General features: G+C 45.8%; 1 protein-coding gene across 1 annotated transcript; it reads left to right on the top strand.

Moving 5' to 3' along the window:
* The first annotated feature begins 18,590 nt into the window (after nucleotides 1-18,590).
* LOC119267325 (zinc-finger homeodomain protein 9-like) lies at nucleotides 18,591-22,312 on the top strand. Its single transcript, XM_037548728.1, has 2 exons — nucleotides 18,591-19,062; nucleotides 21,258-22,312. The coding sequence occupies exon 2, from the start codon at nucleotides 21,296-21,298 to the stop codon at nucleotides 22,154-22,156; it is 861 nt and encodes a 286-aa protein (XP_037404625.1). The 5' UTR covers nucleotides 18,591-19,062; nucleotides 21,258-21,295; the 3' UTR covers nucleotides 22,157-22,312.
* The last annotated feature ends 2,412 nt before the right edge of the window (nucleotides 22,313-24,724 follow it).

Genomic DNA, 24,724 nt, shown 5'->3' with positions numbered 1-24,724 from the left:
CTCCAACTCTATATATTTGGTTTCGGGGAGAAAAAAATGAGAGAGAAGAATTCATCGCGTTTTACGATACGGAGCCACCGCCAAGCCCTAAAACCTCTCGGGAGGGCTGATCTGGAGTCCGTTCGAGGCTCTGGAGAGGGGAATCCGTCGCCATCGTCATCATCAACCTTCCTCCATCACCAATTTCATGATGCTCACCGCCGTGCATGAGTAATTCCATCATAGGCTTGCTCGACGGTGATGGGTTGGATGAGATTTATCATGTAATCGAGTTAGTTTTGTTAGGGTTTGATCCCTAGTATCCACTATGTTCTGAGATTGATGTTGTTATGACTTTGCTATGCTTAATGCTTGTCACTAGGGCCCGAGTGCCATGATTTCAGATCTGAACCTATTATGTTTTTATCAATATATGAGAGTTCTTGATCCTATCTTGCAAGTCTATTGTCACCTATTATGTGTTATGATCTGTTAACCCCGAAGTGACAATTATCGGGATACTTACCGGTGATGACCATAGTTTGAGGAGTTCATGTATTCACTATGTGTTAATGCTTTGGTCTGGTACTCTATTAAAAGGAGGCCTTAATATCCCTTAGTTTCCGCTAGGACTCCGCTGCCACGGGAGGGTAGGACAAAAGATGACATGCAAGTTCTTTTCCATAAGCACGTATGACTATATTCGGAATACATGCCTACATTATATTGATGAATTGGAGCTAGTTCTGTGTCACCCTAGGTTATGACTGTTACATGATGAACCACATCTGGCATAATTCTCCATCATTGATCCATTGCCTACGAGCTTTCTATATATTGTTCCTCGCTTATTTACTTTTCTGTTGCTACTGTTATCATCACTACAAAATACCAAAAACATTACTTTTACTATCATTACCTTTTGCTACCGTTATCACTACTATCATACTACTTTGCTACTAAACATTTTGCTGCAGATATTAAGTTTCCAGGTGTGGTTGAATTGACAACTCAGCTGGTAATACTTGAGAATATTCTTTGGCTCCCCTTGTGTCGAATCAATAAATTTGGGTTGAATACTCTACCCTCGAAAACTTTTGCGATCCCCTATACTTGTGGGTTATAAATCCATTATGCTATTTTATAGCCCTCTGATCTTGAGCAAGATTATCATTTGTGAGTAGTTACTTTTGTTCTTGAATTCACGAGAGAAGTCGTGTTGCAAGTAATCATGTGAACTTGATATGTGTTCGATATTTTGATGATATGTATGTGTGATTCCCTTAGTGGTGTCATGTGAACGTCGACTACATGGCACTTCACCATATTTGGGCATAAGGGAAGGCATTGTGGAGTAGTTATTAGATGATGGGTTACTAGAGTGACAGAAGTTTAAACCCTAGTTTATACGCTACGTCATAAGGGACTGCTTTGGATCCAAATGTTTAATGCTATGGTTATATTTTATCTTAATACTTTTCTCGTGGTTGCGGATGCTTGCCGGAGGGGGGGGGTTAATCATAAGTGGGAGGTTTGTTCAAGTAAGAACAACACCCAAGCACCGGTCCACCCACATATCAAATTATTAAAGTAGCGAACGCAAATCGAAACAACATGACAAAAGTGACTAGATGAAATTCCCGTGTGCCCTCAAGAACACTTGGCTTATTATAAGAGACCGTTTTGGCATGTCCTTTGCCACATAAGGATTGGGCTACCTTGCTGCACTTTATTAACCGTTACTTTTACTTGTTCGTTACAAATTATCTTGCTATCAAACTACTTGTTACCGACTATTTCAGTGCTTGCATAAAATACCTTGCTGAAAACCACTTGTCATTTACTTCTGCTCCTCGTTGGGTTTGACACTCTTACTTATCGAAAGGACTATGATTGATCCCCTATACTTGTGGGTCATCTAACTGCAGTGCCCAAAGCACGAGTACCAACACTGCGAACCCCAACTCGATGCTTAAAGCAGAAAAATTGTTCTCAGGGAAGATTCCGTAGCTATGGTGCATACTACTTCGCTCTTGCATCATTGTATTTACTCATACCAACTCATTTCAAATTTGAAGGATCCAATTGAAATTCCAATGGCGCAACATCTATGTTTTAAACATGTTTCTTTAACTAGTTTGCTATTGTAACTTGTTGTATCTTGATTTCAGTTTCAATTGTATAAATAGTTATGTTCTCATGTCATGCACATTACAAGTGTTGTTAGTGTTGTGTAGTTAACTACACTTATATCCTGTTTATGTTGCTTTGTCTTAAACAGATATTATTTGAACCGTGTCTCTATCATTCGATAAGTAAGAGTGTCAAAATGAGTTTCAGCAAGGTATCCTGTCCACCTTATTTGAACTGTGTCTCTATCATTCGATAAGTAAGAACTATTGATTTGGCTACATAAACTAGAATGATATAGACAATACAATGACCATAGTACATAGATATATATATTTGTTTCATGTTGTTATCCTGTCCACCTTACTACTGAACTGGTTTACCAAAATGACTTTCATACACTACTTGCTAAACACGTGATGTGTCTCCTTGTTCCTCTTTTAGAATGCCAACAGAACATCGGAGAAGAGTACCCCATTATGCAATGGTAAAAGAAGTAATGTGGATAAGGTTCAAGATAGTGAGACAACCCTGTTGGTCTCCAAGAAAGCTGATAAAAACTATGTTGAGGACAGTGAGACAACCCCAAAGTCCTACCTTGATGTAGTGTTGAAGTTACTCGACACTACCATTGGCACAAGCTCTTCAAACTCGTTGCCTGAATCAGTTCGACTTTTTAAGTCTCAACTACAAGCTGAAAGACATCGACCAGCTATGCTCCGACAATAAGTCGAAGGACTAAGGAAGTCCCTGCAGAATTCGGATGCATACTTTCTAGAGCAACAACAAGAGTTAGAGGATTTCAGTGCCACACAAGAGAAATCTAATAAGCCTGCTAAGCTTCTTGCCAGCATGGTGGGTACCCAAGATATCGTTTCTTGAGCTCTTCTGAAGTGGTATCAGTTCTGGACTTGTTTTGCTGCGGTGTTTATTTGCACCGGTGGCCAACTTTGATGCCAAGTGTATGTAATATGTTGCTTCGTTGGTCCCTAGATTTGCACTGATGGCAAACTTTGATGCCCACTAGATGTAATATGTGTAATAGCCGTAATTGTCACATCCCTGGTCCTGTTATGCACTAGGCTAGACCTCATGTGAGCATCAATTTTTAATTCAAATGAAATTTGAATTGAGGAATTTTCAAAGCCTCAGAAACCTTCTAAAAATGATCAACATTAAAATCTCCTCAAAGAAGTCCAAGAAAATGTTCCTCTTAGTCTCTGAAAATATTGCAAAGAGGTAAAACTCAAAACAATATTTTTGGTATCTCAGAGTTAATTATTTTGGGCCTTTGAATTAAATAAATAGCTATTTGCATTGGATATATATTTGATATATAAATAATATATGTCCAATAATTACTGGAACATTTTATGTGGTTTGGTATATTTTAACTCTAGCCACATAACTATTTTCAGGATTTTATAAAATGGTTTAGTATTTTACTAAACTAAAACAACACAGAACAAAATAGATAAATAAAAACAGAAATAGAAATAGGAGAGAGAGGAAGCCTACCTGGGCCACTTACCCGCAGCCCACCTAGCGCCCCACCTGGCCCAGCGATGCGGCTGAGGCCCAGCCCACCTCCTCCTCTCTGTCGTCTTCCTCCCCCTCGCCCCGAAGCTGCTCGGTGGCGAGCGCCGACGCCGCCCCGGCCACCTCCTGCTTCCCCTGGCCACCTCCTGCTTCCTCCCCGAGCCCTCTAGCAACGCCACGGAGTCGTCCTCGACCGCTATCCCTTCTCTCTGCTCGCTCTGGCTCTCTCCCTCTCTCGATTTGGAGCACCACCGAGAGCCACCGGAAGGCGCCGTCGTCGCATCCGTAGCCACCAGCCACCCCTCGCCCTTCCGATGAGCTCAGGAGCTCCGTCCCGACCCCATGGAGCTGCACACCGACGCACGCGACCAGAGGAGGCCCCAGTCGACCGGAGCGTCGTCGTCTTCATCCCCGGTGCCCGGAGATCGCCGCCGTAAATTCGCCGTCGCAGAAGCTTCCCCGAGCTCGCCGACCCCTCCGTCCAGTCCACTGTGAGCCCCTCTTCCTCTTCCCCCTTCTCTCAAGCTCGCGCTCATCCCCTAGCCTCTTTCTCCACCGCGGCCGAGAGTTTCTCGCCGCCGGCCATGGCGTGGCCGTGGCCACAGCCACCGCAGCTCGTTTCCGAGCCCACTGTCGTGCTCACCGCGATCTCAGGAGTCCGTAGCACGCCCCAGCTCCTCCTGCCGTGCTCCCTAACACCGACCCGGAGCTCGCCCGAGCTCCGGCCGCCGCCGAGGTCGACGCCGTGCTCAACTCCGGCCACCTCCGCTCCAGCCGCCTCCACCACTGGAAGCGCCACTCCGCCAGCTCCCCGTAGATGCTCCCCGTGCCCCAAACCATGGCCTGTAGCGCAATCCCGATGCGGACGCCGCCGCGATCTGAGGTCGCCGGCGGGTAAACGCTGGCAGCTGACGTGGCGATGTCATTAAACGCTAATGACGCACTAACCAACCCCCTAGGCCACTGACTGTGGGCCCCACCCCTGGTCAAACCCCAGTCAGCGCTGGGTTTGACCGGGATTAGGTCCTGTGTCACTGACGTGTGGCCCCCACACGTCAGGTTTGACCCGAGCCAGCCCAGTTGACCCTGCTGACGTCACCGTGACGTGGTGCTGACGCCATAATTCATTTCTGGATTTATATTATTCAGGAAATTCCAGAAAATTGTAAAAACTTCTAAAAATCATAGAAAATTAACCGTAACTCCAAATTAAATAATTTATATATGAAAAATTATCAGAAAAATTCAAGGAATCCATCTGTACCATTTTCATGCATGTTTGAACAATCTTTGTCCTCTGTTTTGGACAAAACAAATAAAGGGCATTTAAATAATCATACATGGAGTTGGAATTTGAATCATGTATTCAAACCAACTTCATTTAAATCATAGCTAGGTGCATTAGCCCAAAACGCACTCATATTGCCATGTCATAGCATGCATCATATTGTGCATTGCATTGATCGTGTTTCTTCTGTGTTTGCCGACGTTGTTCCCCCTCTGTAGACGTTGTACCGATGATGTGATCGTTGACACTGATGAAGACTCAATGTTATCTTCAGAAGTGCCAGGCAAGCAAAACCCCCTTGTTCATTCCGATAAAATCCCACTCTCTTGCTCCTGCTCTCTATTACTGCATTAGGACAACAACGATTCAACTGTTACCTGCTGCGGTAGCTGAACCCCTTTATCCTTTGCATGACCTGTCATTGCCACAGTAAATAGATGAAACCCACTAGCATGAGTAGGAGTTGTTTGAGCCCTGTTGTGCCTACTCATTCATGTTTCTTTGTCATGCCTGCTACTTCTTAGAGTTGAGTCAGGTCTGATTCATCGGGGATGAATCAGAGGCGTGTGAACATGTCCTATTGTGTGTGAACTAAGTGTATGAACACGATTTGGTAAAGGTAGCGGTGAGAGGCCATGTAGGAGTACATGGTGGGTTGTCTCATTGCAGCCGTCCTCAGGAACTGAGTTCTGTGTTTGTGATCCATGACCAGCTACTACCACACATTGGGTTCCGGTAACTCGACCCCTCTCGACTTATTAATCAACATGATCTCTGTCCAGGAATTGCAACTAGTTTCTGGTGTTTGTAGGTAGTGTTGGTAGTCTACCAAGTGGCACCCGGTACAGGTGGGCTTGGGACAGACTAGGCACAGTGGCCCGGTGTACCAAGTGGCACCCGGTTGGTGGGCTTGGGAACCCTGCTCACATCGTTTGGGGCCGTAAGCGACACCCCGGCCGGATCTCCTTGCGGATGGAACCTGAATAGGCGATAAACCTGGACTAGAGACTTGTTCGGTTAGTCAGGTCGTGGCCGACTCCCTCGCCCGGCTTCCGCTTGAAGGTTGCCGAGGTACATGACGTGTACAGGGCGATAAGTGGCGAAAGCGTGTGTGAAGAAGTACACCCCTGCAGGGTTAACATCATCTATTCGAATAGCCGGATTCCTCGGATATGGGAACTTGGACCCCTTGCATAGTTCATAGACAAGTGAAAGTGGATACTCTAAAATACGCAAGATAAGCGTGAGTGCTATGGATGGCGTTCTCGCAGGGAAACGAGAGCGGATCCATAGTGGTGTATTGATATGGTGAATATGTGGACTCGTGTGCGCCACCTCAAAAGAGTTACTTGCAGTCGTAGTTCAGGTTAGCCACCGAGTCAAAGCTGGCTTGCTGCAGTTAAACTCCACCGTCCCCTTGTTGATAATGATGCATATGTAGATAGATCTGATGTAAGTCTTGCTGGGTACATTTGTACTCACGTTTGCCTATTTTATGTTTTTGTAGAGAGACTTCAGTCTCACTAGTAGTTCCACGTGGACTTCGACGTTTAGCTTGTTACCTCAGCTATGATCTTGTGCCCTCGGCAGGATCTGGTAGATAGTCAGGCTTCTCAGCCTTTTTCATTTATAGTTGTCTGTACTCAGACATGTTAAGCTTCCGCATGTGCTTTGACTTGTATGCTCTGATTGTTGGGTCATGAGACCCATGTTTGTAATATCTCGCTCCTCGGAGCCTAATCAACTACTGAGTCGTAGAGTCATTTTGTGATGCCATGTTGTATTGCACATATCGAGCATATTGTGTGTATGTTATTGAAATGCTTGGTATGTGTGGGATCTGACTATCTAGTTGTTTATCTTTAGTAGCCTCTCTTACCGGGAAATGTCTCCTAGTGTTTCCACCGAGCCATGGTAGCTTGCTACTGCCCGGGAACACTTAGGCTGGCCGGCATGTGTCCTTCTTCGTTCCTGTGTCTGTCCCTTCGGGGAAATGTCACGCGATGAATACCGGAGTCCTGTTAGCCCGCTACAGCCCGGTTCACCGGAGTCCTGCTAGCCCAGTGCTACAGCCTGGATTCACTCGCTGATGACTGACACGTTCGATGCTGGGTCATGGATGCCTGTCCCTGTAAGTTTGTGCCACTTTGGGTTTACGACTAGCCATGTCAGCCCGGGCTCCTTACCATATGGATGCTAGCGACACTATCATATACGTGTGCCAAAAGACACAATCGGTCCCGGGCAAAGGTAAGGCGACACCCGTGGGAATACCGTGCGTGAGACCGCAAAGTGATATGGGTGTTACATGCTAGATCGATGTGGCATTGAGTCGGGGTCCTGACAGCGTTGGTATCAGAGCTTGACTGCCTGTAGGATTACCAAGCCAAAATGGTCGAAGTTGAGTCTAGAAATTCTTTAGTTATATAAGGGAATTGATTGTGGGATGGAACGTAAGGCTCTTTTTACTCCTTATACCTTATGCCTTCTGATCTGAGTCATCTTATCCTTCCTACGGGGTTAAGAACTAGGCTTTCTCCTCTTTCTATCAGGATCACGTGTTATTAATCCATAGACTTGAAGATTGTTGGACTTAAGCCTCGTTTCAGTTCCTATTACTTCCGTATGTTAATTGTTGATCTCGAAACTTTGATATTGTGCTTCTGAGTGGTCATGCCACCATTTTTGTGAATGTCTCAAATCTTTTCTGAGCAATTACAGCCGTTATGTTGTCCGAGTCATCCCAGGTTTCTAAATAGTCTGATGCATTTGCAAATCCTTTTCCTCTGGTTTCAATGTCTTTTTAGGCCAGGTTAATCACACAAATTGTTGAGTTGAGGTACTCTACTGCCTCGACCTTTATGTTGGAGTTATTACTATGACCCTAGGTGTCTCAGGGGATTATCTAGTAGTTTAGCCATGTTTTGTGTTCCCAGTGTGAAGATTCTGGCCTTTATTCTCGAAAGCATTCCGTGATGCTACTTAGTAGTAGGTATTCTACTCCTGGGTTTTGAACCCGAGATTCACTCTACTTACTTCATGTTGATAGTGTTTGCTAGTTCCTTTAGGATATTAGTAACTTTGCGATAGTCCTTGAGGTCCGTGGTATTTCCTTCTTCCAAATACTATGAACCGCTTATGGCAGATGTTTATTGGATCAAAAGATCACAATTAGAGTACTCCTGATGAGTTCTCCATTTTATATTGTGGCTCTGCCAGTCCTACCTCTCTGCATGGCTTATCCGGAAGAAACATGTTGAACTTGGTTCGACATACTAATCTATGCATCCACAACTCAGAAAATTATATGTTCCTTTGAGTTGTTCTCTTTAGTTGCATTCTGACCCTCGTCTATCAATTGATAGTCAAGAGTATGCGTGCATTCGTTTATCGAGGCCTATTACTCTTGTGGTCTGTCAAGCCATTCTATTCCGGAATAACTAGGAGAAACAAACTCCAGTACCTCATCCATATCCAGGATCGAGTCAAAGAAGTTGTCTTCCGCAGATCAGATGCAATCCAGCTTTTGATTCTGTTCTACCTTGGAGTATTACCCCCTTTATGTCAGAATTGTCATGAGAACTGCACCAACTCTCATGAATTTTGACGTAGTGATACTTCTCACCATCATTAGTCATTCCTCGGCCCTCGTGTTGATGCAACCGGAATACCGACAAATGAATTGTGATGTGTGAAATCCATACTCCCAGCAACCTCGTTGCTTGGTAGTTAAAGGACAATAATTTCATTCTTAGCGTGTTGGTTCTTGAATCATCATTCTAAGACTGATCGTGCTATCTAGTCCCTATTTCCGGTGCACCCTTCGATCAATGAGTTAGGATTGTGCCAATCCCTCGCCCTTTTCATCATATCGTCTTGCCCTGAAAAGCGAGATTGTTCTCGAGCTTAGTAACATATCGGTGGTTCGTGATATTCCGAATTTCTTCTCGGAAGTATCACCAGGTTGTCACCTGACCGCTATGTTGAGTTCGTGATCAAGATGGTCTCCTGTAAACCACCCCTTCTCCAAGAACCTGTGTGGGATACCCCTGAGCTAGTTGGTCAAGCTAAACAACAACTTGGGGAGTTGGAAGATAAAAGCTTGCCTGACTTAGTTCATGTTAAGGGATATCTTTTGTGTGTGTGTGTGTGTGTGTGTTGAAGAAAGATGATATCTTCATCGATTGGTCCCTGTGATCAGTTGCTGGACCTATTGTCTTATCAATCCTTTGATCTGAGTGTGGGCTATCGTCAAATCAAATCAGAACCAACGATATTCGTAATGTTGTCTTACTCGTGGTTGTTCCTCGAGCATACACCATTATATCTTTCGGGTCTGACCAATGCTATCACCTTGTTCACATAATTGTGGAATTCCACTATTATGGAAACCTGGATGAATTGTTGTTGAGCCCATTGACAACATCCTTATCTCCTCCATGATTTTGTTGAACATTAAGCTAGTGTTGGAAACTTGTGTAAGCATTATCTTCATGACTTGTTCGTGAAGCATATGTTTGGACAAAAGAAGTGAGTCCCTCTAAATTCATGTGCACTTGATGCAAGTTGCCGCCATGAATTTGAGAAGGCTTGTTTTACCTCCTTTGGAATCATCCCAAGTCAGTCATGCACGTGCGAAGAGTTCTGTGGTCTGTTAGACTGATCATCTTCATTCCATATGTATATCCTAGCACACCAAGCCACTGATTGAGTTGTTCAAAGATAAAGGAGTCTGTCCAAGGTGAACTCTTTGGACTTCCACGCGTGGAGACTTCGATGTCATTAATAATGGTTCCCCACCTGAACTCAGTAGTGTTTTATTGTAAGACTACCATGTGATAATGTTTGTCTGGGACAATGTGTTCACATGTGTGTAGCAGAACCAGCTCATGTTTTGGAGCTTGCTATCATAGTTCATTTCCTGAGAATCTCGCAACGTCATCTCGTCGATTTGTGTTGCAAACTTTCATTTTTCCTCCTAGACTCGATGAGTCTGGAATATCCTGACACCAACCAGATCTGAATCTCAGGCAGATATGATGGTTGGAACATTTCCCAAGAACTATAATATTGGTCCCTCGATAACCGGTAAAGTGGATGTCGTGGCCAACACACCCAGCCGGAAGACCTATTATTGTAGTATCTTGTTTGAGGAAGTTGGCCACCTCCCCATAAGGATTTCGTAGGATTTACCTCCGTAACTGTTCCTTATGGATTCTATTGCTCCCGAAGTCCGACCTTTACCTGATGTTCTAGTTATCAAACCATATCTATGAATGGGATACACTAGCACGTCAAGGAGAACATTAGAAGCCGAGTGCTAAATGTCTCTCGGTCGATCATCCAGATTCTATTTCCTTGGCCCCGCCAAGGGTGAAATCTGAGAAAGTGTTATCCTCCTTTGCATCTGCATCATCCATCGCTGGTCATCATGGTAGTATGTTGTGTTGTCAGCACCCTTGACATGGATGTTGGCAAAACCTTGATGATTGTGGAAATGCTCAAGTTCTTGAGAGCATGCGCAAGTGCTAGGTTTGATCGTCGGCATTAACCATATAGTGCTCTCAGTTTCCTCGGCAATGCCATGACCTTTTCAAACAATGAATTCACTCTCTATTGTTGGGTTCTTTCCCAGTTACCAGAATCATTCCCAGCATTTGCATTTTGTTCCCAGCTTGCACCACCAATGTGCCATTCTACCATGGGTCTCTTCCATTTCCGGTGGTAAGCAAATTCATCCATTACGTTGTCTTCAACAAGGTAATCCACATCATCCAAGTCCGAGTATGCCATTCTACCGACCCCCGCCAATCGATTGCTGTGATTTGCCTTAGGCTGATATAGAGAGTCTCAATGATCTCTATATCAAAGGTAATTCTTTTTGCCACTTAAGGTAATAATCTACGAATCACCCTCCTCCAGGATGTTTCGTCGTGGTATCATGGCAATTCAACTCCTCGCTACGTTGACAACCGGTCACCACATTCTTAAGTCTGAAATTGTTGTCTACCTAGTGAACCCTTATCATCTGCTTCACTCCATTCCTATGGATGTATGCTTCATCTCTCAGCTCGAGAGATGTTGCTATGTCTCATTCCGTGAGTTGTTCGATCTTTGAGAAGATCGACCCTTCTGGAGTCTCCTTCTTCCCTCCATGTCATGTTGACAGGATTTCTCAGAGCAAGACTTCAAGACAATGATGGTGATCGAATCAACGTTCCTATGAAGTGCAACCTGGATCGTGAAGATTGTACTAGTTGCGTTCCCCTTCACCTTACCCTACGCTTGAATCTCGGGACGAGATTTTTGTTTAGTGGGGGTGAGTTGTCACATCCCTGGTCCTGTTATGCACTAGGCTAGACCTCATGTGAGCATCAATTTTTAATTCAAATGAAATTTGAATTGAGGAATTTTCAAAGCCTCAGAAACCTTCTAAAAATGATCAACATTAAAATCTCCTCGAAGAAGTCCAAGAAAATGTTCCTCTTAGTCTCTGAAAATATTGCAAAGAGGTAAAACTCAAAACAATATTTTCGGTATCTCAGAGTTAATTATTTTGGGCCTTTGAATTAAATAAATAGCTATTTGCATTGGATATATATTTGATATATAAATAATATATGTCCAATAATTACTGGAACATTTTATGTGGTTTGGTATATTTTAACTCTAGCCACATAACTATTTTCAGGATTTTATAAAATGGTTTAGTATTTTACTAAACTAAAACAACACAGAACAAAATAGATAAATAAAAACAGAAATAGAAACAGGAGAGAGAGGAAGCCTACCTGGGCCACTTACCCGCAGCCCACCTAGCGCCCCACCTGGCCCAGTGATGCGGCTGAGGCCCAGCCCACCTCCTCCTCTCTGCCGTCTTCCTCCCCCTCGCCCCGAAGCTGCTCGGTGGCGAGCGCCGACGCCGCCCCGGCCACCTCCTGCTTCCCCTGGCCACCTCCTGCTTCCTCCCCGAGCCCTCTAGCAACGCCACGGAGTCGTCCTCGACCGCTATCCCTTCTCTCTGCTCGCTCTGGCTCTCTCCCTCTCTCGATTTGGAGCACCACTGAGAGCCACCGGAAGGCGCCGCCGTCGCATCCGTAGCCACCGGCCACCCCTCGCCCTTCCGATGAGCTCAGGAGCTCTGTCCCGACCCCATGGAGCTGCACACCGACGCATGCGACCAGAGGAGGCCCCAGTCGACCGGAGCGTCGTCGTCTTCATCCCCGGTGCCCGGAGATCGCCGCCGTAAATTCGCCGTCGCAGAAGCTTCCCCGAGCTCGCCGACCCCTCCGTCCAGTCCACTGTGAGCCCCTCTTCCTCTTCCCCCTTCTCTCAAGCTCGCGCTCATCCCCTGGCCTCTTTCTCCACCGCGGCCGAGAGTTTCTCGCCGCCGGCCATGGCGTGGCTGTGGCCACAGCCACCGCAGCTCGTTTTCGAGCCCACTGTCGTGCTCACCGCGATCTCAGGAGTCCGTAGCACGCCCCAGCTCCTCCTGCCGTGCTCCCTAACACCGACCCCGAGCTCGCCCGAGCTTCGGCCGCCGCCGAGGTCGACGCCGTGCTCAACTCCGGCCACCTCCGCTCCAGCCGCCTCCACCACTGGAAGCGCCACTCCGCCAGCTCCCCGTAGATGCTCCCCGTGCCCCAAACCATGGCCTGTAGCGCAATCCCGATGCGGACGCCGCCGCGATCTGAGGTCGCCGGCGGGTAAACGCCGGCAGCTGACGTGGCGATGTCATTAAACGCTAATGACGCACTAACCAACCCCCTAGGCCACTGACTGTGGGCCCCACCCCTGGTCAAACCCCAGTCAGCGCTGGGTTTGACCGGGATTAGGTCCTGTGTCACTGACGTGTGGCCCCCACACATCAGGTTTGACCCGAGCCAGCCCAGTTGACCCTGCTGACGTCACCGTGACGTGGTGCTGACGCCATAATTCATTTCTGGATTTATATTATTCAGGAAATTCCAGAAAATTGTAAAAACTTCTAAAAATCATAGAAAATTAACCGTAACTCCAAATTAAATAATTTATATATGAAAAATTATCAGAAAAATTCAAGGAATCCATCTGTACCATTTTCATGCATGTTTGAACAATGTTTGTCCTCTGTTTTGGACAAAACAAATAAAGGGCATTTAAATAATCATACATGGAGTTGGAATTTGAATCATGTATTCAAACCAACTTCATTTAAATCATAGCTAGGTGCATTAGCCCAAAACACACTCATATTGCCATGTCATAGCATGCATCATATTGTGCATTGCATTGATCGTGTTTCTTCTGTGTTTGCCGATGTTGTTCCCCCTCAGTAGACGCTATACCGATGATGTGATCGTTGACACTGATGAAGACTCAATGTTATCTTCAGAAGTGCCAGGCAAGCAAAACCCCCTTGTTCATTCCGATAAAATCCCACTCTCTTGCTCCTGCTCTCTATTACTGCATTAGGACAACAACGATTCAACTGTTACCTGCTGCGGTAGCTGAACCCCTTTATCCTTTGCATGACCTGTCATTGCCACAGTAAATAGATGAAACCCACTAGCATGAGTAGGAGTTGTTTGAGCCCTGTTGTGCCTACTCATTCATGTTTCTTTGTCATGCCTGCTACTGCTTAGAGTTGAGTCAGGTCTGATTCATCGGGGATGAATCAGAGGCGTGTGAACATGTCCTACTGTGTGTGAACTAAGTGTGTGAACACGATTTGGTAAAGGTAGCGGTGAGAGGCCATGTAGGAGTACATGGTGGGTTGTCTCATTGCAGCCGTCCTCAGGAACTGAGTTCTGTGTTTGTGATCCATGACCAGCTACTACCACACATTGGGTTCCGGTAACTCGACCCCTCTCGACTTATTAATCAACATGATCTCTGTCCAGGAATTGCAACTAGTTTCTGGTGTTTGTAGGTAGTGTTGGTAGTCTACCAAGTGGCACCCGGTACAGGTGGGCTTGGGACAGACTAGGCACAGTGGCCCGGTGTACCAAGTGGCACCCGGTTGGTGGGCTTGGGAACCCTGCTCACATCGTTTGGGGCCGTAAGCGACACCCCGGCCGGATCTCCTTGCGGATGGAACCTGAATAGGCGATAAACCTGGACTAGAGACTTGTTCGGTTAGTCAGGTCGTGGCCGACTCCCTCGCCCGGCTTCCGCTTGAAGGTTGCCGAGGTACATGACGTGTACAGGGCGATAAGTGGCGAAAGCGTGTGTGAAGAAGTACACCCCTGCAGGGTTAACATCATCTATTCGAATAGCCGGATTCCTCGGATATGGGAACTTGGACCCCTTGCATAGTTCATAGACAAGTGAAAGTGGATACTCTAAAATACGCAAGATAAGCGTGAGTGCTATGGATGGCGTTCTCGCAGGAAAACGAGAGGGGATCCATAGTGGTGTATTGATATGGTGAATATGTGGACTTGTGTGCGCCACCTCAAAAGAGTTACTTGCAGTCGTAGTTCAGGTTAGCCACCGAGTCAAAGCTGGCTTGCTGCAGTTAAACTCCACCGTCCCCTTGTTGATAATGATGCATATGTAGATAGATCTGATGTAAGTCTTGCTGGGTACATTTGTACTCACGTTTGCCTATTTTATGTTTTTGCAGAGAGACTTGAGTCTCACTAGTAGTTCCACGTGGACTTCGACGTTTAGCTTGTTACCTCAGCTACGATCTTGTGCCCTCGGCAGGATCTGGTAGATAGTCAGGCTTCTCAGCCTTTTTCATTTATAGTTGTCTGTACTCAGACATGTTAAGCTTCCGCATGTGCTTTGACTTGTATGCTCTGATTGTTGGGTCATGAGACCCATGTTTGTAATATCTCGCTCCTCGGAGCCTAATCAACTACTGAGTCGTAGAGTCATTTTGTGATGCCATGTTGTATTGCACATATCGAGCATATTGTGTGTGTGTTATTGAAATGCTTGGTATGTGTGGGATCTGACTATCTAGTTGTTTATCTTTAGTAGCCTATCTTACCGGGAAATGTCTCCTAGTGTTTCCACCGAGCCATGGTAGCTTGCTACTGCCCCGGAACACTTAGGCTGGCCGGCATGTGTCCTTCTTCGTTCATGTGTCTGTCCCTTCGGGGAAATGTCACGCGATGAATACCGGAGTCCTGTTAGCCCGCTACAGCCCGGTTCATCGGAGTCCTGCTAGCCCAGTGCTACAGCCTGGATTCACTCGCTGATGACCGACACGTTCGATGCTGGGTCATGGATGCCTGTCCCTGTAAGTTTGTGCCACTTTGGGTTTACGACTAGCCATGTCAGCTCGGGCTCCTTACCATATGGATGCTAGCGACACTATCATATACGTGTGCCAAAAGACGCAAACGGTCCCGGGCAAAGGTAAGGCGACACCCGTGGGAATACCGTGCGTGAGGCCGCAAAGTGATATGGGTGTTACATGCTAGATCGATGTGGCATTGAGTCGGGGTCCTGACAGTAATATCCTAGCGTTAGTTGCTTGCTATTTATTTCCTTATAGTCTTGTTTATTTGTTTGCTTCTATTCACTGCAGTTCTTTTTCCTCGGTTTGCCAGTGGCCGCAAAACCATGGCCCACATACGGACCATTCTAACAATGGGCCTACTACCTGGTGTAGTAACCTTGGGCCTCATATGGGTCGTAGGATCCATGGGCCTCCTACAAACCTTAGGATACATCGACCATACTTGGGTTGTACTATCCGTAGACTAATATCAGGCCGCAATATGGATCGTAAAAGGGCCAAAATCGGGTCGTCCATTCATGGGCCCAGATCATAATGGGCCAGTAACATGCTTGAACGCAACACATGCTCAATTCTGTCAACATGCATAATGGGTCATTAATGGGTCGGAATACATGATAGGATGAAAATGGCCCAAAGGATTAACGGGCCACAAACGGCCCGATTGTAAGTATGGGCTGAATTTGACCCATTAGCGGAACAAGCCAGTAACGGAACATAAGTAATCGAGTGCCAGAAATCAACCCAAGAATTTACAGGCCCTTAGAAGGCTGAAAGATAACACAAGCTGGAAACGACCCAACTGAATCATGGGGCTTTAATGGGTTCAAAGAAATTTACTGTTCATTATGAGCCAGAATCACCACGGGACGTTAAATGGCCTAGAGATACAAAAGTCCTTATATGGGCCGAAAGTGACAATGGGCTCAAATCATATTGGACAACCCATATGACACTACTAGGCCGAATTTGGAAAGGCCATAATAGGTCGTGAGTGCCCGGGCCGTAAATGGGCTATATGCGAACATTGCCGTTAACATGCTTTCAATGGGCCAGCCTGATAACTTTTGACCAAGTCAAACGGGCCGACCTTTTTAACCTAAATGGTCCACTGTTGGGCTGTGCCACATGTCACTTTTTCATAGGCCTGTCTCATGCATTAGATGAATGACATATATCGCGACGCCGAGCTGACACGTCGTTCCTTTGGCCAATGACAATTTTACACGTGGAAAATCCCCATTGGTCTGGGTTGTTAACGGGTGATCGGGTCCAAACCAGAACCCGATAGCTTAACGATGACCCGTTATGATGTATGTCACGTGTCCGTTACCCTTGACCAAAACACTTCCATGACGCGACATTTATCATCATTGGATTGGATACTTCCCCGATGATAATTTGAATATTGCCATGGAACACTTCTATGATAACACAAGTATTACTATCTTGATTTTGTCATAAAATCATCACGAATGCACATGCATGACAGAAAACTTGACCTACTGTGACAAACATGTATCATCATAGAAGTGTTTTTTGTAGTGTTAGTAGTTCCATCGATGGATGTTCCCCCCGCACGTGCAGATACCTTGGAGGCATTGCACATGCGATGCTCTCACAAACAGTATGAGGAAACCTCGAGGAACTACACGAGGGATCCGCGAGGAGGAGACAGGGACACACATCGCCAACTCGCCTTCCACTGCCGTGACTGAATGTCTATGGTAAAACTTGATCCCGTGATGTATCCCCCGTAGTACGTTCTTGGTTGTGCGGTAGAATGTGGTTGCGCTAGCATAGTGTACCATGTGCCCCAACACATCCCACGTACCCGCGATGTAGGGATGCGCCCGTGGTGATGGTGACAAATCAGGTAGGCATGGAGAAAGTCCCGCTTGGCATACTCCCGAGTCAACCGCGTCCTACCGTTACTAACAATCTCAATGCTACCTTCTGTTTTATCACCACTACATTTCCCCCTCCCCTCACATCGTCTTAGTATAAAGTGCAACACAGATAATCTTGCATCGTCGGTACCAACACCAGATATTCTCCTTTGTAGCGTCTCCAATACTCCCATCGGCCATGCTCACTATCGCTACCATCGCCGCTATGTATATTCCTTCAATAACCAATATGATACATAAGTATGCCCCCACTAAATTTTGGATGCCCTCGAGGAAAGATCTCCAGCTGATTTTCAACAAAGAGAAAACTAGAATGGCGTGAAGAGTAAGGGGAGGGGAGGGAGATCATCATCATTCAAAAAGTTCTCCCTGCGCCCCGATCAAGAGGTTAGTTCACTCATCTCATGTCTATCATCAATTACTCTTATTCTTTTGGTAAGACACTGATCTAATACATAACTACCGCCCCACTAAACTCTGGATGCCTTGGAGGGGTAGATCTTCAGATTTGGAATTCGACAAACATAAAATTATATATGGAAGGGCTCGACAAGTAAGGGGAGGGGACGGAGATCATCATCGATTTGAAAAGCTCTCCCTTCGCCCTTCTATTGGTTAGTTAAATTATCTACAATCTATCATCAATTACTCTAAAGTTTTTTTGTAAGACAACCGATCTAATACATAATGATCCCCCTTTTGAACTCCGGATGCCCTAGAGGGGAAGATCTTCGGATTTGGCTTTCAAAAATACAATTTATACATGGAAAGCCCCATGTGTAAGGGGAGGGAATGGAGATCACCATCAACTAGAAAATTTCTCGCTTCGCCCAATCTAGTGGTTAGTTAACTCGTCTTATGTCTATCATCTCTTTTTGGTGTTCGCGTGTTTCTTGTGAAATAAAATTGGTGTTCACATGTTTTTAACAAATCCATGGAACTAATGTGATTTTTAACAATATGCTTAATGCTGGCTTTCATGTTAAAAGACAAAAAGATTCGTTTGTAGAACAGAGGGACTAAGAGTTTTCCTTCCATTTCTTTAAGTCCATTCACAGAATGCCTCTTCTTACAGCTGACCTTTCATATGGTGCCTGGTTTGGAGAATACAAGTACTGCTCATATTGGACCTCAACACATCTTTGCACTGCAAGTATTCTTCTTCACTCGTATCAACCATCAGGTCCAAACCGTCCAATCCATACATGGATGATCAATCATAGTCCATTACCTCAATACGTGTTTAAAATTGGAGTACATTTACACCGATCACTTTTTATTGTGTAAAACGCGCATCCACGCAAGATGAGCTCATTATTTATCACACCGCATCCTCCATTGGCCTGTTTCACGTCATCACCTTTCTGATCTTGGTCACTAGAGACTAGGGCTTGGCTCCAGATTAACGTCCAGCCCTACATCACCATCTAGTTCGGCGAAAAATATCCCTCCCCCCTTTCCCTCGCGTCGCCCCTCTCGGGCGGCTCGAGGGCGACAACCCTAACCCTCGCCGCCTCCCCCATTCCTCTCCTCCCTCCTCGCCGCCGCCAGAGGCATCCGCCGGGCAAGCCCGGGGCGTGGCCAAGAAAGGTGGCGGCGGGGCCTCCGCTGCTCCGTATCTCCAGCGGAGGGCGTCAGGATCCGGGGCGGCGGCCTCGTTCGGTGAGGCGTCACCGTCTCCTTGGCTGGTGGTGGCACGGGTGTGGCCCGGTGGGCTTGGCTGCGCGGGCAGCAAGCTTTCCGGCGGACGAGATCCGCGGCGCCGGCGGTGGGGCTTCTGGCCTCTTGCGGCTCCAGATCTGGCCGCCCCTTTCCCCTTCTGCTATCCTGCGTGCTCCACCACTTCAGATCTGGACTGGGTCGATAGGGTTCTCCGGCGCCTGGAGCTGGATGCGGTGTTGGTGGTGTGGAGCCTTGACCGGGAGAAATCCATGGTGGCGGCGTCCATGGACGCCATTCCCCTTCTTGGAGGCACCATTCAGGTATTTTGCTCCACCCTCCCCTTCCCCTAGCCTCCCGGGTGAAAACCCGAATTTTGTTGGGCGGCGACGGTGCTCTTGGCGCCGTTTGCTTCGTGAAGTCGCCGCCTTGGATGCTTTTTGGACTATGGGCTCTGCGGCGTGGTGGTTGTCGGGTGGCGGCGACAGCGTGGCCCCAGTGGCGGAGGTAGCCGCTTCTCCTTCCGCCCTAGACTCCCCGTTGTTGTCTGACCGGCAGCTCTCTCCTCCCCAGAGGATTGTCAGTGGGCAGTGGTGATGCGGTGTTTCTGGTGAAGTTTCTTAGTCATGTAGGGTGTGCTCTGTTCCTACTTCCTCTGGTTGCATCCTTCCGTTCATGTTCTAGGGTGAGCAACCCATATGTCGACGGTTCGGCGCCTTTCGAGCCAGGCGAGGAGGCAGGGGCCTCCTTCGACAGTGGGAATGGATGGAGATGTTGTTCCAGGGCCTTGGTTGTTTGGTGTCGACCTATCCTATCCTCGACAACGAGCGCTCCCCGGAGCCCCATTTCTTCGTCCCTGGCGATCCTTGTGTGGACGAGGACCTCTGCGTGCTTCAGCTTGTGTTTTTCTTGTGCTATCTTTCTAGCTATAGTGAGTGAGGTATTAAGAGCAGCCTACCAGCATCCTTGTATCTTGCCGTTTTCTTGTGTTCTTGTTTGTTCGAGTTTGTATTGCTATGGTTGTAATCCTGGCCGGTTGATGGCTTTGTTAATTCAAAGCCGGGCTCCTCTGAAGCCTTCGTTCTAAAAACATCACCATCTAAAAACGTGCCCTTTTCTATAGGCTTGGCATGCATTTCTGCTGATTTTTTTTTGTGAAATACATTAGTGCTGATTAGCACCCATCTTGTAAGAAACTACTATAATGTGTACCCATCTTAAGAAACTAATGCGTATTCCCTCCGTCCGGAAATACTTGTCATCAAAATGAATAAAAGGGGATGTATCTAGATGTATTTTAGTTCTAGATACATCCTTTTTTGTCTATTTTGATGACAAGTATTTTCGGAGGAGGGAGTACTAGCTAGTGTTTATCTCTCCACACGCTATTTTGTATCTTTAGAAACTAACTAATGTATCCTAATATTACTCCTCTTTCATCAAATATAGATTTGTATCTTTAGAAATATAGATTTGTATTACCCCGCAAAAAAATATAGATTTGTATCTTTAGAAACTAATAACGAACTAATGCGTCCTAGAGATAGTGCATATCTCTTTTGTCTCATTTCCCATCACTGCTTACATATGTGATTTTTGTATATATAATCTAGAGAAATTAATACATGCCATAATATAGATGACAACCGTATATAGATAGATTAGAGATAAATGCAACCGTATTAATTTATATTGGATATTTTTTTTGCGGGAAAATTTATATTGGATATATATCTATGTATATATGATTTCTATCTTAAGATAAATGCATGTTACAATGAGAAATCTCCAAATAAATAAGTATATATTTCTGGTAAATCTTGAGAAATTAATCATGTATATATCGAGAAATTAATAGTATATATATATATATAAATTAATATGGTATGTATATACATTTTTTTGCGGGTGGTATATATATATACATATACTATATCTTTAGAGCCAACGAGTTCTAGCTAGCATTGTTTGGTACGTAGCATTGAGGCTCTACATCTGGACCACTGGACGTGACACAACCAACGGCGGGTTCGAGGTTGTGTGTCCATCTACGAAAGAGTGGGTGAGTGGGTGCGAGTTCTAGTGATCTATCTCTAAGAATTCTTTGGAAAATAATTCCCTCCACTCACGAACTACACGGGTAATGATTACAGCCATGAGAGTTTTATAGTCATCTGGCGTTGTTAGTCTATCTCTAAAAAATATTATTGCTCTCTTTGACAGTCCACCTATGTATTTTACTTGCAAGTTAAACGCGTAGTTAACATTAGCCCATAGTGATGCAAGAGGAGATGTGAAAGTGTCATTCTGCTCGTAGATGGACACGCGTAGTAAATTCTGAACAATAGCAAGAAAAATTTGATGTTTTTTGGAGAGAAACATTCTTAAGTGTTCTCCTTACACATATTTTTTTGTGAAGAGATGACATTCACAATTCTTTGGGTAAAAAAATATAGGCACTCCAAAAACGCTTCAAAAATAGCATTCTCAGAGTTCTAATTTTGTTTTTTCTCCCTAGTGTGTAATCTTTGTCAAGCAAGTGACATCGTGGAGGCCATGGACGTCAAGTACCCCAGCGGCTCTGTCAAGAAGGTGAGGCAGGCAGCTGTGGCGCCGGCGGTGCAAGAGGCGAAGTACAACGAGTGCGGCAGGAACCACGCACTGGCTAGCGGTGGGCATGTCGTGGACGGCTGTGGGGAGTGGATGCCCTTGGGGGACCTCAACCCCGCCGACGCATCGTCGTACAAGTGCGCAGCCTGCGGCTGCCACCGCAGCTTCCACCGCAAGGTGATGACGGAGAGGTCGCCGATGTTGGCGCCCATGGTGGAGACAGTGCTCCACGGCCTGCCGCAGCGCAGGAAGGAGGAGACGCCGGAGGACTGGCTCCCGGGTGTCGACTCTGACACCAACTCAGATGGCATGAAGTACGACTCGGATGCCACAGAGTACGACTCAGAAGGCACGGAGTACGATGACGAGCGCTCCGTGCCCCAACCACTGCAACCTCCACCTGTGTACCATCCAGCACAGGTGAGGCAACAGCTCTCTTCTGGGCAACATAACTTCCTGCCGAGGGCACTGCAGATCCAGAGGCTTGCCGCCCAGCTCTCACCGGCGACGGCGCCACCGCCTCATGGGGTTATGTTGGAGAGGAAGCGGTCCCGCACCACCACCGACCAGAAGTTGCGGATGGAGGAGCTGTCGGAGCACCTGGGGTGGCGCCTGCAGAAGCGCGACAAGGACTTCATCGAAGCAAGATGCCATGACATAGGCGTCAGCAAGAAAGTCTTCAGGAACTGGATGAACAACAAGAAGCGCAAGTACCCCAGCGGCCACAACCCCTCCGCTGCAGCATCATCTGTTGTCGAACCATCCCGTCTCCGTCTTCCCCCACCACCATCACACCACCAGTGTTAGAATAAATCTTGTATGTGTCTAGTTTTCTCTGCCATGGCAACATTCGGCTGTCATGGAAGCTTTTATCTGTTCTGCTACCATGGAAGCATTTATCATTTCTGCTACCATGGGATGTTTTTCGGCTGCCATGAAAAGCATTTTTTATGTTAGCGTTTTTTGCTGGTAGGCTCAACTACTTTGAGCGATTCTCGTGGCACGGTCGATCCGTCTGTGGGATGTCACAAATCTGTCGGGGTCATGGGCATTGCACGTTTTCCTTGTACCAGAATAAAAGAAGGTGAAAGAAATGAGAAAAGTCGCAATTGCACGCGGCGCGAAAAGCACGCATCCATGCACAGGAACCTGGATCGGACGGTTCATATCGAGGCATTGGGTCAAGAGGAGCTCATTATTTATCACACTTCATCCTCCATTAGCCCGTTTCATGTCCATCACTTTTTTGACCTTAGTCACTGGAGGCTAGGCTTGGCTCCAGATTAAAACGTGGCCTTTGCTACAGGCTTGGTTGCATGCATTACTGCTGATTAGTACCCTGCTTAAGAAACTAATGCATACCCGTCTTAAGAAACTAATGCGTACTAGCTAGTGTATATCTCTCCACATGCTATTTTGTATCTTTGGAAACAAACTAATGCATCCTAATATTACTGCTCTTTCGTCAAATATAGATTTGTATCTTTAGAAACTAATCACTAACTAATGCCAACTAGCGATAGATTTGTATCTTATAGATGTGAATTTTGTATAGATAATCTTGACAAATTAATACATGCTGTAATATCGAAGACAACCATATTCTTTAATTTACACACACACACACAATTTGTATCCTGAGATAAATGCATGTAATAATAAGAAATCTCCAAATATATATATAGGCGAAATTGTGGATATCCGAACAGACTCTGTCAGAACTATCGCAACCACACATGCCTGCTCTGTGATCCGTGCATGGGCCGAAGGATGAAAAGTAGAAGGCCTTTTTCTTGTTTATTATCAGCGCGCGTCAACCCTATTATCCCTGGGAGCTCCTATCGGGCGCTTCAGGCGCCCGAACCTTTCCCTGGCGCTCGCTACGGCGCCCAGTTGGGCCGGCCCACGAATCGCGCTCAGCAGCGTACACAACAGCTCACGATTTTTTTTTGGAAAAAGACATCTCCTGGTCTCGAACACACAACCTTCCAGTTTAGGTACGAGTCCGCTAGCCACTCAATCTATCATGTAAGTAGTGATTAGTAACAGCGGCAAAGGCATAATAAATAATGTCGCCGTGCTATTTCATAGATTTTTTTGGAAAAAGATCGTGACATTGAAATAGTTCATAGATTTTGAAAATTGTTCTTCATTTTGGAGGAAAATTACACAAACCTGAAAAAGTTCATTGGTTTTCAAAAAAGGTTCATCAAATTTGAAAAAAACTTTTATTGGTTTTGAAAAACGTTCATCAAAATAAAAAAATCAATGCATATTCATTTAATGTTCATCAAACTTGAAAAATAGTTCAACGAATTTGAAAAAGAGTTAATCGAATTTGAAAAATGTTCATCCAAATTGAAAAAAAAGTTAATAAATTTTCAAGAAAAGTTCATCAAATTTGAAAAAAGTTCATCGAATTTGGAAAAAAAGTTCATCAGATTTGAAAAAGAGTTCATCAAATTTGAAAAATGTTTATCGGATTTGGAAGAAGGTCATCGGATTTGAAAAAAGTTCATCGAATTTGAAAAAAGTTCATCGAAATTGGAAAAAGAGTTCATCGAATTTGAAAAAAGTTTATCGGATTTGGAAAAAAGTTCATCCAGTTTGAAAAAAGTTCATCGAATTTGGAAAAGAGTTCATCAAATTTGAAAAAAGTCATTGATTTTTAAGAAAAAAATCACTAATTTCAAGAAAAAACATCAAACTAGGAAGAACCAAAAAAAAAGGAAAAACAGAAAACAAAAACGAAAAAAGGAAAATGGAAAAGAGGAATGAATAGATAAGAAATAGAGGAAAAAGATGCTAGTTCACATATGAGCGAGTTAGCGTGATGGTTAGCGATGCTTTGCTTGACAGGGATGTTGCTGGTGCTTAGGAAAAAGGAGATGGGCCGGCCCAGCGGAGTGAAAGGGGTGTGCGCCGTGTACCAGTAAGCCTAAAACGGGCGCTACATGCTCCGTTTAGGAAATGTCGCGATCCCTGTGCCTTTTCTGCAGTAGGCGAGACTTTTGACAGAGGGACCACGCGCTGACATTGAAGCCCATGGACCATCCCAGAACCGAGTCGTAGCCGGGGAACCTTTTCATGGCATGATTTTTTTCTCTACCGTGCCTGCCACTGTTTTCTTTTTGTCCCATTGCTCGCTCACGGTGATGCTGAAAAGATTCTTTTGCCTCTCGTCCTCTCACCCCGTCTCCTCCTCCAAGCCTCCGACGAGAGGTGGTCGTGCGCAAGATTTCCGGGCTCCTCCTCTCAACCGTGGACTGCGCCAACCCAACGGCTAGGACAACATCGAAAACATGCGCTCTCTCTCTCTCTCTCTCTCTCTCCCTCCCTCCCTCCCTCCCTCCCTCTGCGAATCTCTTCCGCTAA

This window comes from Triticum dicoccoides, chromosome 1A (genome assembly GCF_002162155.2).
Source record: "Triticum dicoccoides isolate Atlit2015 ecotype Zavitan chromosome 1A, WEW_v2.0, whole genome shotgun sequence".
NCBI classification, from domain to species: Eukaryota; Viridiplantae; Streptophyta; class Magnoliopsida; order Poales; family Poaceae; genus Triticum; species Triticum dicoccoides.
Note: the sequence above shows the minus strand (reverse complement) of the source record. Positions and strands in the feature narration are given on the sequence as shown.